Below are 15,127 nucleotides of genomic sequence, written 5' to 3'. Positions count from 1 at the left end.
GCAATTTTTCATGGTATCAGCACAAGTAAGATCACCTCACAGTTTACAAGACTTAACCCCAAGGGGCAAGGGTTGTGCTTGAAGACGAAGGTTTAAAGTATGAAAGAAGAAACCTGAGCAGTACAGGTTTTTTGCTGTACAGGAACTATATGACTTTCATATTTTAGAAAAGGCAGTTTGAGGTGATTAGGTGGAGCTGGAAAAAGATAATGGTAGTAATGAGGTGTCTGGATGGAAGTAATGGAGTCAGAAGAATGAGGAATGTGGGTGATTGGAGGTTGCAAGAGTGTATCAGGGGGTGAGATTGAGAATGGGTGAGAGGTAGGTAATAACTTTAAAAATTGAGTATGGTTGGGGGCAATAGTGAATGGTAGATAAATGGTAGAGGGGGCAATAGTGAATAGGAGTGGGTAGGGAATGTGTGACTGCCAAAAAGAAGTGGAGAGAGCAGTAAAATAGTTGTGATGGTACAGTCGACAGGGAAAGAGCAAGAAATGGTTGGGAAGTTTATCAGAGAAAGTGCAAGACAGAAAGAGGCAGACATAGTGCAATAGTAGAATGAGAGATGTATAGTAGTGGTGGATGAGGAGAGATAATGTGGTAGCTCATTGAAGATGTGTATGTGATCAATGAACAATGAATAACAAATGAAATGATTCTGAGTAGTAAAAAAAAAAAAGTGCTATCAAGGATGAGCTGCAGTTAGACAGGAAGGTTAATGGGAACATCTTGAGGAGGAAGTTGGGTGAATAACTCAGTCATGCATATTTATGTGCAAGTGGTGCTTCCAGAATTCAGTTTGAGCAAAGTGAGTGGGTCTTTAGAACTGCACATCACCAATCATCCATATTCTTTGTCATCTGTATGAGGTTCAAGGTCCCAAGATCAACCATCACCATTTCATCCCATGTCTCCCTCTACTACAAAATTTATCTACATCTAAGTGATCAGCACTTCATTATGAGCTGTCTTCATTCATATGCATCACATGTCTACCTGTGCAGTCTTGCATACTACATCTGATTCCTCCTATGCCCAGTTTTTCTTAGTACATTTGTAGTCATTCATGCACACTTACACTACACATCCAATGGAAATTGCTCACTTCATTTCCTTCCAGTTTTCTCAAGTTCTCTATGTTTCACTACCATACAACATTGCAGTTCTAACATTGGTTTCATACAACCTGCCCTTCACTCTGAAGGAAAGTCTTTTATTGCCAACAGCTGCAGTAGTTCCCTGAACCTTACCTAACTCTCTCTTACCATTTACATCTAAGTAACAAAAGTTATCAACTACTTCTTGTGAGCCATCTGGGCATTTAGGAAAATCTGTCTCCAGTGTGCTCAATATATGTATTGCCCCAGTGCATCTATCACACACGAGGCTTACTTTGTTGGTCTGCCCATGATTCTATTACAGCACTTGTGAGCCCATTGCTAACATTGGGCATGGAATTTGGAGTTTATACTCACTCCTTTTTTACATATCACACAAGGCCATTTCCCTATCTTCTTTCCTACGTTTACCCTAAGATTAATTCTAGGTTTAGCTGTCATATCTACCTTGATTCTAGATTTTGTTGCCATCTCTATCTTGATTTTAGGTTTTAAATACTCTTATTTAAATCATTATGTAATGATTTCATTACCATTGACCAACTTTATTGACTACATTTATTTCATTAGTAGTACCTTCTAGGTTTATGATAGTTTGTATACACATGCTAATCTGAAATTTATCGAGCATTTTAAAAATCTTTGTATTGAAAATATGTCATAGGAACTTAAAACTTTAGATTTACTTAAGGAACACTATTGTACTTATGTAGTTATGTTATTGGCATCAATAAAAATTTTTATGCTGCAGGAACTAAAATCTCGTGGTGCCAAAGATGTGGTTAGAGTATGTGAACCAACATATTCAACAGAGAAATTAAATTCAGAAGGAATCAAGGTGTATGTAAGTATGAAAGTTAATTTGAAACTTCCAGCCAATATATGTAATGATTTACTATCTGCATCGTTTTGTTTTATGAAATAGTTTGTTTTTTTCCCCTCTTCAAATGATGAATATCTTTTAGTTATATGCTAGAATTAAAATAATAGTTGCCTGCACATCACTCGTGCTGATTCCCAGATCCTCTTGGGTCTTGTGTATTCTAATTGCAATTTGTTTGTAGGTTGAAAGTGGAGAACTTAAAAATTTTCCATATTAACCCTTTTGATACCAGCCAAACTGAAACCACCCTTGGGTCTGATACAAACTTCCTGTTTAAAATTATCTAAATTAAAGCTGTCCATCAAAATTTTACATTAATTTTTGTTCCTAGCACCAGTTTAATAATGCACAAATGAAGACACATACAATAGAAATACAAAGTGGCTAACGGTTAGTAAGGAGAGACACACAAATAAGAAAGAAGAAAGCAAAGGACCACTGATGCGGTCACAGGAGTGTGATGAAAGAACTCTGGCCGAAATAAGATTAAGTTTAATGTAAAAAATGAATAACACTGAAGCAAAGTAACACCAAATATATAGTGCGTGTGTTTTTATTGGCTAAACTGGCAAAATGACCATTCCGAAATACAACAATATCTGTTTCAACACACAACTTCACATAAAAAATCTTGCACAACAAATATATAAACGTAACAACGTGAGCCATAGCCAGGCTAGCAAGAAGCTGAAGGACACTATATTCTGTTGCCTACGGAAAACCGTGACAACACAACAGCTTCAGTTTATCAAACAATATGTCTCATCCAAAACATGTATTAACAAAGTCACATCCAACGTTTAACGGCTTGATCTCACCAAAGGCCAAGCTGAAAAGCTAAAAAGAATGCTGATGGTAAATATTAAAAACAAAATATACAAGGAGCTAAGTGAGCAAGAAAAACGTAAACGTATATTTTAAAAATAAATTAAAAACATTACCACACGAAAAGAGTAAACCACACTTATGAATATAATATATGCAGAAAACAGACACATTATACACCAGTGCAATATCCATTTTAAAAAGAAATTGTCATGGTTAAAACATAAACATCATTATAAGCTCAAAAAAGAAGAAAAACTGAAGTATCCAGATACAATAAACGGAATTATTATGGCAGATGTCCCACTACCAGCAGAATTCAACAAGGACAGTGAAGCGAACATCTATGGGGGAATAACAACAGACCCAGACGAAATATCGATACTTCAACTACCACCAAAATATGCGATATATAATAAGGTGAATACCATCCAATGCCTGTCCGAGATTGAAAAGTCGTTCACAAAAATACGTTGGAATTTAAATAGGTACAATGACAACATGAGTGACAACAATAACCGCAGCAACAACAACACAAACAATAATGACCGCAGCAACAACTACAACACTAACAGCTACAACAACAACAGCAAAAATGAATGCATGAACACAACAGATACAAATACAAAAACATAAACAGAGAAAAAATCGTATACAACAACAACACCTACAACAACAACAATTATAGGGGGAACGGACACACAAACACACACACAGATAACCATAGTCACAAGGACACGAATAAAAGCTTTGTCATGGAGGTCACGATGGAGAATAAAGTTGAATGCAACAGAATTCTTGGACAGGGAGTCAGTAGACTTGAAACAGAAAACACTACTCGTAGGAACAAAAATAACTACCACAACAGAGAGAGTGGCAGGGACCAACAGACAGACATAAGAACCAACACTAATATGAACAACACATACACCAGAAACAGGAACAATGAGAATATCACTAGCGATAATCAGAATGATAGCAATAATGGCAGTGGTAGGAATAACAGTAATAGCAATAATGGTGGTGGTAGTAGTAGTAGTAGTGGTAGTGGTGGTGGTGGTAACAGAAGAAGTAGTAATGATGGTAGTTGTGATAGTTGTGATGGTGATAGTAATAATAGTAATAGTGGTGGTAATGATAGTGGTAATGGTGGCAATAGTGGGATTGATGATGGGAATAGTAACGATAATGAAGAAGATAATCCTAGAAGGGCCATTAACATGTATACCCACCCCTTTGACACTCAATTCTTCAACATATGTGACAAATCTTACAACATGAGCCGGATTTATCCGACATTACTCTTCAACAAAAGGGTCTACATCCCAAGACATACTAATGACCATATGGAAGCACAGTTCACTATAGCTAGGACCAGACTTAGACAGATTTTAGAACTATACACTAAGAGACAGAGACAGAATAAGACAGAGGCCCAACAACTCGGGATTAAACCCGCATGTGGCCTACGTAAGCTCGTTCAGCGCACGAGGAACAGAGGTGGTATGCCTTCCCACAGATAAGTCCGGCAGGATGTCAATAGACAGCTTACCGAACTACATCCAGGCAATGCAACCTCATATCGCCAATACAAAAGTAACAACTTTACAGGCGTATGAGGAGAGAGAAAAGATCCTCAATGCAAACATGATGATGTGGACAATTGTTCTGGGACCCCAGAAACGCACAGCTAGCAATTTCCAAGCCTGGAACAATGATATCCCAGCACTGTATAGACTTCACAAGGACCATAAAGTGACCACTGACCCTATAGCAGGACCACCAACAAGACCAGTCTGTGGAGCGAACATCACTAGCAACTACAGAATCTCCTACTTCCTCTCAATGATCATACGCCCTATAATCCGGATGTCACCTCATGTTTGTGACAGCATGGAAGATCTCCTCAGCAGGATCAATGACTCTAACAACACTTGCGACCTGACAGGATGTATGGTGAGTAGCATGGATGTGGTATCCCTATACCCATCGATCGACGTGGATTTTGCGGTGGAGAAGTGCGTGGAAATGATCAACGAGAGCAAGGTGGAGTTCCGCAATGTCAACACAGGGACTGGGCCTCCTACTTAGACTGACATATGACAACGAATACCTAGATAAACATGATCTTAGTAGTTTCTGCCCCAGTAGACGTTTAAGAGGTAGACCACCCATAATTACTTCTGTGGCTAGGAAGACCCATATAGAGAGACGGAGCAGATGGACCAGAGCCATACGGAGCCCTGCAAATGTCCATCAGGTAAAGAAAATGATCGCACATGCACTAGGAGCTAGTATAAGAGTTACCCTAAAAGGCCACACGTTTAAGTTTAACAATAAAATATATGCCCAGCACGAGGGGGCAGCCATCAGCGTTAGTATTGCCGGTGATGTGGCCAACCTTTTCATGGTATGGTGGGACAGAAGGCTTAAGGAACGCATAACACAGAAGTCCATACTCGTGAACATGTGCTCTCGTTATGTTGATGATATCAACATAGTGGTAAAGGCACCCCCACACGAGAGAACTGTTGAAATAGAAACTAATACTATGGAGAGCATCCAGCAAATAGCTAGCTCCATCCACCAGAGTATTAAGGTCACAATAGACTACCCTACTAAACACCCTAACCATAGACTACCAGTACTAGACACAGAACTCTGGCTAGAAACTGTGAATAATAAAACCCAAATCCTTCATTCGTACTATGCCAAACCTATGTATGGCCTCCAAATACTTGATCCATCAGAACTCAGCCATTGCGGACAATGCCAAATTCAATATTTTGATGGTAGACCTTGTCAGAATAATGCAAAATGTGTCCCGCATGTGCGAGCCTACAGAGTTAAAGAGACACATACAACATTTCGTTCACCGCATGCAGTTCTCAGGTTACAGCCATAAAGAAAGGATCAGAGTATACAAAGAAGCCATGAAGAAATTTGATACTATCTTATGTAATGATAGGAATGGGATTTGCCCACTCTATAGGAACAAGTCATGGAACACTATGGAAAAGACAAAGAAGAAAATAGGGAAGGCCAACTCTTGGTATGATAGCCACAAATACCAGAGTGTCATGTTCGTTGACACCACTCCTAGAGGTGAACTGGTGTACCGCTTTAGAAGGACCCTAGACAAACTTAAGCTAAGGATTAAGGTTGTTGAAAAACTAGGCAACCCTATCAAATCCATAATTGGTAGAACCTACCCTTTTAGTAGAACCCCCTGTACGGATAGGTACTGTACTGTGTGTAGATTTAACCTACAAACAAACTGTAAAGCCAGAAATGTAGTCTATAGTATAAGATGTATAGAGGGACGATGCAGTAACAAGACAACGACATACGTAGGGGAAACAGCACAAAGCATAGGAGAACGAATAAATGGACATTGGAAGGAAAGGGCTCATCGATTCTATACCAACACGCTGAGCAGGAACACGAGGGCTCAATCAACAACATAGAAGTTAAAAGCTTGTCCACACATAGAACAGACGCAACAATCAGACAAATTACGGAAGCTACACACATAATAGAAGATAAACCTAACCTGAATAGGAAACTGGAATGGAACACTAGCACACACCACAACATATGACAGAAGAGGATCCCCATAAACTGGTTACAATATAAACAAAACTGAAAACATAATAAAATAAAATACAGATAAATAAACAAATGGAAGTAAATAACTACGTACATTTTTTTTAATTTTTAAATTAAAAAAAATTTTTTTAATTTTATTATTATTATTACTAGTATTGTTGTTATACATACATACAAGCATACGTAATGATAATAATGATAATAAGTGGATGTAAACACGTACAAAATAAGAATAAACAAAAACAAATTACACGAACGTATATAAACAGAAGATACAAATATTACAGGCATTCCCCCACAGACATGCACTACTAAACATAGACGCACATAGAGATATACGCATGCGCAAATAAAGACACATACAACAGAAATACAAAATGGCTGACGGTTAGTAAGGAGAGACTCACAAATAAGAAAGAAGAAAGCAAAGGACCACTGATGCAGTCACAGGAGTGTGATGAAAGAACTCTGGCCGAAATAAGATTAGATTAATGTCAAAAATAAATAGCACTGAAGCAAAGTAACACCAAATATATAGTGTGTGTGTTTTTATTGGCTAAACTGGCAAAATGACCATTCCGAAATACAACAATATCTGTTTTAACACACAGTTTCACATAAAAAATCTTGCACAACAAATATATAAACGTAATGACTAGGTAATTTTATGAAATCCCCCATTATTTTCAAAATCACAATACTGCTTGGCAAGGGTGCACACACACACACATCTTTATATGCACGTATACCTACACACATTCCTGTGCACCTCTATGTATGCTAAATTTGACAGATTATACAAAAGATAGGGGAAACAATATCCCATCCAAAATATTTTTTAAAATTTTTAAATGTCAACTACATTATGGCTGGGAGATAACAGCTTACTCAATGTATCCACTCTCAGCTTCTACCACCAACTCAAAACAGCTCCAGAACCTGATGCATGTGTTCCTTGCTGTGTCCTCAGAAAGATCTTTGAACACCTCCTTGATCTTGGCTACTAGCTCAACTTTGGCATTGCAGGTAGAGCAGTTGGTGTTTTTAATCCATAGAATTACAATTGAGTGCATTAGGAGTCTAGAAATTGGGGCTGGTGAAGTCATAGTTCTCCAACAACCACTTCTGACTTTTTCCGGAGGCATGGCAAAGAGCTGAATCTTCCTTCCACACACACATCCTTCCAGTAGCAACCATCTCCAGCCAGGAATTGAGCAGTTTCCAGCTGCATCACATAGCTATCTTAATTGAGCCCAAGGCTCTGTTCAAAGATTTGGATTTAAATTCTGGTATGCAGACTTAGTCAAAATGCTTGCTATATCCCTTCATGCTGGACACAGCTTGATAGTTTCCATTGCAGCTGTGTGTCCAATAATTCTTTTCCAATATTTAGATAGCTTTCAGTGAGCCACATGGTTGCATTATGCTACATGTCAGCTTTAGCTTGGGTTCTATGGCTGGATAACTTTTTTTAATCAACCACTTTACAATGTGTATTTGGTGTGTGTACTTCCTCCCCACTCCTCTCGCAGCACTATTGGAATTGCCAAATGACTTGCAAGATAGGAAAGGACAAGAAAAACAAAAGACCCTCACAGCAATAGTGGAGAGGTAATTTTTATATCAGGGACAAACAGCAGTGTCTTGCTAATGAGAATACATAGCTACCGTGCACTCATATAAGGGTTGGTGAGAGTATCTGGGGAATGCGTAAGATTGTAGTGGTGGGGTGCCAGAGCAAAACCTTTAAGAGATGATATGGGCAATTATAAGAGTGTGAAGGGAGAATAGCAGATTGTTAGAGATGGGTGGTAGAGATGAATGTAGTGAATGATGAACAGGAGTGTAGATATGGCTTCATGTGAAATGTATGAGGTGTTAGTGGAGAAAGACAGGAGTGGCTCAGGAATGATAGTTGAGGGAAGAGATGAGCAAGGCATAGGAGTAGTGGACATGAGAAGATGCATGATATGGCAGAGGATGGGGAGATAGATATCTGGAAGCACAAGAAAGGGATAATAATGAGAATGAGGAATACATGTGGTAGTGGGGTGAACAGCAACAAATAGCACAAGGAAATAGGGAATGTAACGTGTGTGAACGTGGAATGGTTGTTGGGGGTAGGTAGGGAGGTGAGATGTGGGGAATGCTTGACAGAGCAGCATGAGTGTAGGGACAGTGCATGCAAGCATGAACAAAATGTTTTTAAAACTTATTTGCTGTTATGGATGGGTCTTGAGCACAGCAAATTACAAACTCTCAGTCCTTCGTTATGCCTCTAGGGGGCTCAACATCTTGAGATCAGCTTTCACTACTTATTCTCAAGACTTCCTGTGTTTCTCTCTTCCATAAGAAGGGGCTAAGTACCATTTGGATACATTATCAATAATACATTTGATAATTCCAAAGTTTACATAACATGCATTATCTTACATTGATAAGTGCATTGTTGAGAAGCAAATCAATGAAAATTTATGAAGTACTATACGACATGTTATTAAATGTACAAACAGATTTATTCAAGATAAATTTACTTGCCCCCTTTCAACCAGATGACAGTGGGACAAGCCTCATGCCAAAGTGTCCAGGCAAAGTGACAAAAGAATATCACAAACTAAGTTGTAACTTAGATTCCATAACAAGAATGTGGAATAAATTAAGAGGAGCACAAGTGATGTTAGACCTGTGCAGACAGTGACAAACATTAATAGCTTTTTGTCTTCTGTCTAGATATAATGATGTACAAAGTAGTATTAAGAAGTTCCCAGACTAGTTATGTTTAATAAAAAAATAACTTGTTTACCCAAGTTTTAACATCATCGCCTTCAAAATAGTCATCTTGCACAGCAATATACTGGTCCTACTACTTTTTGAATCCAGCCTGGAAGTCGTTTTCTCTAAGCAAGTCGAGGACCTGCGATTCACTCTGGATCTTGACAGTGATGTTAAAATGGCAACCTTTGCACTGCATTTTTATCTTGGGGATGCGATGGAAGTTCGCAGGTGCTAAATCTGGCAAAAAAAGGGTGAGTGCAGAAGCAATACCATGTTGTTTTTGGCAAGAACCTCACAAGTGAGGAGAGCTCAGTGACAGGGTGCATTGTCATCATGAGGAATCCAATCCTTCATGCTCCACAGATCCAGTTGCTTTCACCAAATGTTCTCCCTCAAAACGTCGCAGTAGAACTCTCAATGGTCTGGCCCTGGGGGGAATGAATTCTTGATGCACAATACCATAGATGACAAAAACACAATGAGCATACTCTTGATTGAGCTTTGGCTCTGTCATGCCTTCTTTTGGTAATGGAGATGAAGGGCTCTTCTATTGTGATGACTGCTGCTTGTTAAAGGGTTGTTCCCATAGACCCAACTCTTGTCACTGCTGATGATCTTTGATGTGAAGGATGGGTCATCAGTGGCATGCTGACAGATCTTGACAGACTTCATCACAATGTTCTTCCTGCTCAGCGACCAACAGGTGAGAGACGTGCCTCATGTTCAATTCAAACGCTAGGATTGCCTGCATGGACCCATGCAACAGACCAGCAACATAAGCAATGTTGTTGATTATCTTCCAACAATCCTAATGTACAATCTGATGATTTTTCTCCACATAGCAAGTCTTCCAGCAAAGTTCTACTTTTGAAGTGCCTGTGCCACTCAAAACATTGTTTATGACTCTTTGATTACATATATGCTGTAGTCTGTGATTTTGTCATGGACAGAAACAAATTTCGCAACTCGCAAAGTAAAGACAGTGATGTTGCTCAGCACACTGCATATACAACTGTGTACTGCCATCTGTTGGCACACTACAGAACTAGTCTAGGAACTTTTTGGTACCACCTCATATATATTGTTGTTTTAGCATCTGCTCTTGCATAGGATGAGTGGAATTTATTGAGCCAGCTTTTCTATGGCTAGATGTCCTTTCTGTTAAACCTCACCTATTTCTGGGTGAGATATTTCCCTGTGGCCAGACATAGTCTTGTACAATATTGTTGGGAATGGATGACACTGCTTGTATGACAGTGATATACATTTACACTTGTCTTGTGTTAAAACAAAGAGGCACATACAGACTGGGCATTCTGGTTCTGCCTACCACTAGCCTTTGCTCAGCCTGGGGCTGTAGTTGGTGATATTTGCATAATGTACCATGCTGTGGACCTGAACATAAAACCATCTGTTGGAAAATACATGAGTTAATGATAGGAAGGATATCTGTTTATAAAATACTGCATTCATAAATTTTCATCAAACCGTCTGTACCTCAGAAAAAAAATTTAATTTTAAAAAAAGAATTATCATTCAATTACCCTATAAACTATAAAATGTAAGTATACTCAAAATAGATTTTCTTCAGTTTTGTTCCACAGTTAAAGAATTTCATGTGTAGACTGTAGCAGAATATTGATTTTTATAATGCATTTCCTAAACTGTTGCTGCTAAAAGCTGTCACTGGGTCCTGAATTACATGTAACCACAATTCACAAAGGTCCTCTACCTACAAAACAGGGACATTGCTTTTTGTCTGTGTTGGAAATAAAGTGAAACTTTTCAATAAAAAAAAAATTGCCTATTTACATCATATACTGTTTATTCAATAAACTTTGATTTTCTGCTGTAATTTATTTATTATTAATTTAGAGAGAGAACTTGAATTTGGAGAAAATAATCAGTGATATTTTAGTATAATCTCTATGTATAAGCAAGCTAAAGAAACATTGACATTTGTTGATTCTAAGCAATAGTGATGTGGACCACATAGAACTTTTGAACTTAAAATCAAAGCCCATTATATATTTGCTTTAATTTTTGTTGGGAATTGGAGATGAAATCACAAGGTATGCTTATCAACAGGGTAATGCTAGCCTCGTCATACCAAGAAAAAGTTTTGGTAATACTTTGTAGCCTCCAAGTTATAGGGACCAGTAGAGCACAAAATCAGTTCTGAGATAGGAAATTGATGCGCAGAAATCAATATCCTGTATATATGTAGCAACATGTACCTGTAATCAACTTAGCTGTGTTTATCCTACCTAGGGAGGTGACAAGTGACATAAGTAAAAATCACACTCTGAATGAACACCAACAATCATTGCATCTTACAAAATTTCATTCCAGCTCATGCAAAACCTTCAAACTTACCTCCCTTTCAATAGTTCAAAATGTGTACAAATGACATTTCTTTCGTTTTTACAGGATTGGAAATTTGATGATGGGAGCCACCCACCTATGGATGTGATTGATGATTGGTTAAATCTTTTAAAAGCACGTTTCAGAGAAGATCCTGGCTGCTGCGTTGCTGTACACTGTGTAGCTGGACTTGGAAGGTATGCTTTTTTTTTTAACCCCCCCAATCTATCTTTTATGGTCTACATTTGTCATAGCTATTTTCATCTTCACTGTAATAGTTTTTCCAAGTTTCTCTAAATTTTTCTAGCTTTTAAGATTCGTCCTTAACATCCAGCATTTGTGTGTGTGGTATGGTGAAACTATACCCCTCCCAGTAAAAAGTGGTAGGAGTCAGCCATTATAAATAGACCAGTAGCTAGGTGTCAAGAGAGGGTTGAGAATCAACAGTTCTAGTCGGTGTCTTGTGGATCTATCAACAATAATAAGATGGAAGTTAGTGTATTACTATTCTGGTATGAAGAGATACAATGGTATCTGATGACTAGTAACTATTGTGGCTACTAGTGTAAAACAGCAACTACAGTACAATGGCAGTCACACATCACACCTGTGGGAGGAACCCACTTTACTACAGCAGCAATAAGGAAAAAAAAATTTACACGGAGTGAAAAGAAACAAAAATCTTGTTTATGAATAGACCAGTCGAGAGTTAAGAGGCAACAGTTCTAGTCGGTGTCTTGTGGAGCTATCAGTGATAGTAAGACAGAAGTAGTTAGTGTATCACTATTTTGATACAAAGAGATACAATGGTATCCAATGACTAATAACTATTGTGGCTACTAGTGTAAAACAACAGCTACAGTACAACGGCAGTCACACATCACACCAGTGGGAGGAACCCGCTTTACAGCAGTATGTGTATATGAGGCTACAATGATTACTCTGTTCTGTATGTGTGCATTACATACTGTATTAGAGTAAAATGATATTCTGTTACTGTGATCTAAATAAAAAAGAATTTCAAATTTTTACATTGAATTCTACACACAACATACATTTTAAGCCTGACAATAATGGGTGGTTTTCTTTTTTCATGTACAATTAGTACTACAGTTGCCTTGTAAAAGAAGTTTCTTCTTCAGAGCTTTGGAATACTGGAGTCATGAACTAGGCATAAACACTTCTTATGATGAAGTACTGCTTATATAATTGGATTGGTAACTGCTGCAGTCTTCCACATACTGACTTTCACAAAATATCATTTAATGTCCACCAAGATTTGCTGTCTGCTTTGACATGGTTTCTATGGCCAGATGCCCTTCCTAATGCCAACCAATTTACAGTGTACTGGGTGCTTTCTACATACCAGTAGCAATGAGATCACCAAGTAACTTGAAAGACAAGACCTCCTCAACTGAGGCAGGGGTTGAATTGATGGACAGAGAAAGGTGGCTGCCTCAGGTGGAGAGAGAGATGGTGGGGTGGGCATATCTGTTACAAGGAAGTAAAGTGGGCTGGGTGGTGGAGTGTGATGACTGGGCACATGTAAGAGTGAAAAGGGCATCAGTGGAAGGGGAGGAAATTCAACAGGTACAAATTATGTTCAGGTAGGTTTGTGAAGAAAGGGAGGAGGGTAATACAATAAGTGGGAGGTGTTGGAAGATGGGTTGTAGGGAAGAAATTTGTCAGGGGACAGTTGTGCACAGGGATGGGGGTGGGGCGAGACATATACATACCTTTATGGCCTCAGTTTTACTTAGCTGAATGTACACTTAGTGATACCTACCTATCAATAACTTTGTCAACATTCATTCTCCACTTAGCAATTTTAAAGGAACTAAGGTACTGTATAGTAGCCAAAGACTAATTCATCTCCTACACTTATATCAAGATACTAAGTTAATGAAATCGTTTCAGGACAGACCTGTGTTTAGAAGCCTTACTCTCTCTACCTATCTTGCAGTTGACTGAATACGTGAAGTTAAAATGATTACTTTAGTTTCTCAGGCTTATAAATTCCTAGGAAATTGAAAACCTATTTATTTAATTTTATAGAAAGTTTATCTCTTAAATGTTTTTTTAGTCGCTCTCTTTTACTTATAAATTTCCATATTTTTATTCAAACTTGCATTTTCTTTCAGGGCTCCTGTACTAGTAGCTCTAGCATTGACAGAATGTGGTATGAAATATGAAGATGCAGTGGCGCTGATCAGAACGTTAGTGACTTTTTTTTTAATGTTTTTACTATTATCATCATTGAAAGTTGAAGTATTTCATTGTGTTTTTAGCATCTGAGTTTTGTTTTGATATATGGTTGTTATTGTTTCTTTTAATTTATTGTCTGAATCCCATGTTTCACATTGTCTCATTGCATAGTAGCTTGGGTAAGTAATTTCGATAATCTCTCGAAACCAATTCTTGAAGATGAGAAGGAACAGCTAAAAACTGTGCAGAAACACATAGTATATTTATTATTGTGTGCTTTATTCAGTTAGTTGCATAGTTTAATGCCACCACTTGTTCTTTGTGTAACTTTAAAAAAGAGTATTTTCTGTTTCAAATATTAGGACAAGTCTTTGATCTGTGCTACTTCCTTCTGAGAACGAATTAGTTGTGATTTCTTCATTCCTTTCCTCCACCTGTCTCAGGCCCAGTAAAAGGTTGTGGGTGCTGCACTTCATCTGAACTAATCCATTAAAATTTTCAGTGTTTACATATCAGCTTTTCCATACCAGCATAGGTTGGTCAAGTCTTAAAGCATTATTCTATAACTAGTTGCCTTTCTTGAAGGCAAACTTGTTTTTGAACAAGGAATGTTATTTCAGTAGTTTTCACATGTTGAACCACTATGTTGGACTTTTTAGCTTATATTGCATATAAAAAAAATGCCAATATGAAAACATACATGTATGTTATTTTGTTTTACATCTGATTCTCCATGTTAGCGCAGGTTGGATGAATACATATTAAGATGTTGCAACCAGATGCCTATTTTGCAAGTAAATTTAACTGTTTTTAAATATTAAACGATTACTGGATACACACTCAAAAAAAGAATTTAGCTTTCAATAATATATCAAATACTTGAATACTCAAACAATAAGTTGACTCAGCTCTATATTACTTAATTTTTTGTGGTTGCAGGTCACATCTCCATTAATCGATGTATGGCGTGAGAGTGAAGATTTTAAGATTTAAAACTTCTAGTTTAAATTCTTTTGAGAATCTCTCTTGAATTATGTGTAGATATTTGTCTATCCAGAATTCCATTACCTCTTATTCTAATTTGTGTAGAATCACTAACCAGGATTGTCTCTATATTGGAATGTGAATAAAATAAGTCTGTCATCTCTTATGAAACTAGGAACCAATTTGCATAATGGTTTTAGCGATGACCAACAAATTGCTTGTTGTTAAGTACTTGTTCATCTTGCAATTTCAGATCAGATGGTTTGGGAGAACCTTTATATATGTGCTATGGATTTCTTTAGATTTATGAATTTTTAGTTGTCCATAAATGTTTTATACCTCAAAATTAGTTAAATAAATGAAC

General features: G+C 37.6%; 1 protein-coding gene across 2 annotated transcripts in view; it reads left to right on the top strand.

The window, feature by feature from the left end:
- Nucleotides 1-15,127, top strand: part of LOC115224032 (protein tyrosine phosphatase type IVA 2) — a 64,846-nt gene that overhangs the window by 45,004 nt on the left and 4,715 nt on the right. For both annotated transcript variants that reach the window (XM_029794830.2, XM_029794829.2), the window contains 3 exons: nucleotides 1,870-1,962; nucleotides 11,641-11,771; nucleotides 13,716-13,790. In XM_029794830.2, coding sequence (XP_029650690.1) covers nucleotides 1,870-1,962; nucleotides 11,641-11,771; nucleotides 13,716-13,790 — 299 coding nt within the window. The remainder of the gene's footprint in view (nucleotides 1-1,869; nucleotides 1,963-11,640; nucleotides 11,772-13,715; nucleotides 13,791-15,127) is intronic.

This window comes from Octopus sinensis, linkage group LG24, assembly GCF_006345805.1.
Source record: "Octopus sinensis linkage group LG24, ASM634580v1, whole genome shotgun sequence".
NCBI classification, from domain to species: domain Eukaryota; kingdom Metazoa; phylum Mollusca; class Cephalopoda; order Octopoda; family Octopodidae; genus Octopus; species Octopus sinensis.
Note: the sequence above shows the minus strand (reverse complement) of the source record. Positions and strands in the feature narration are given on the sequence as shown.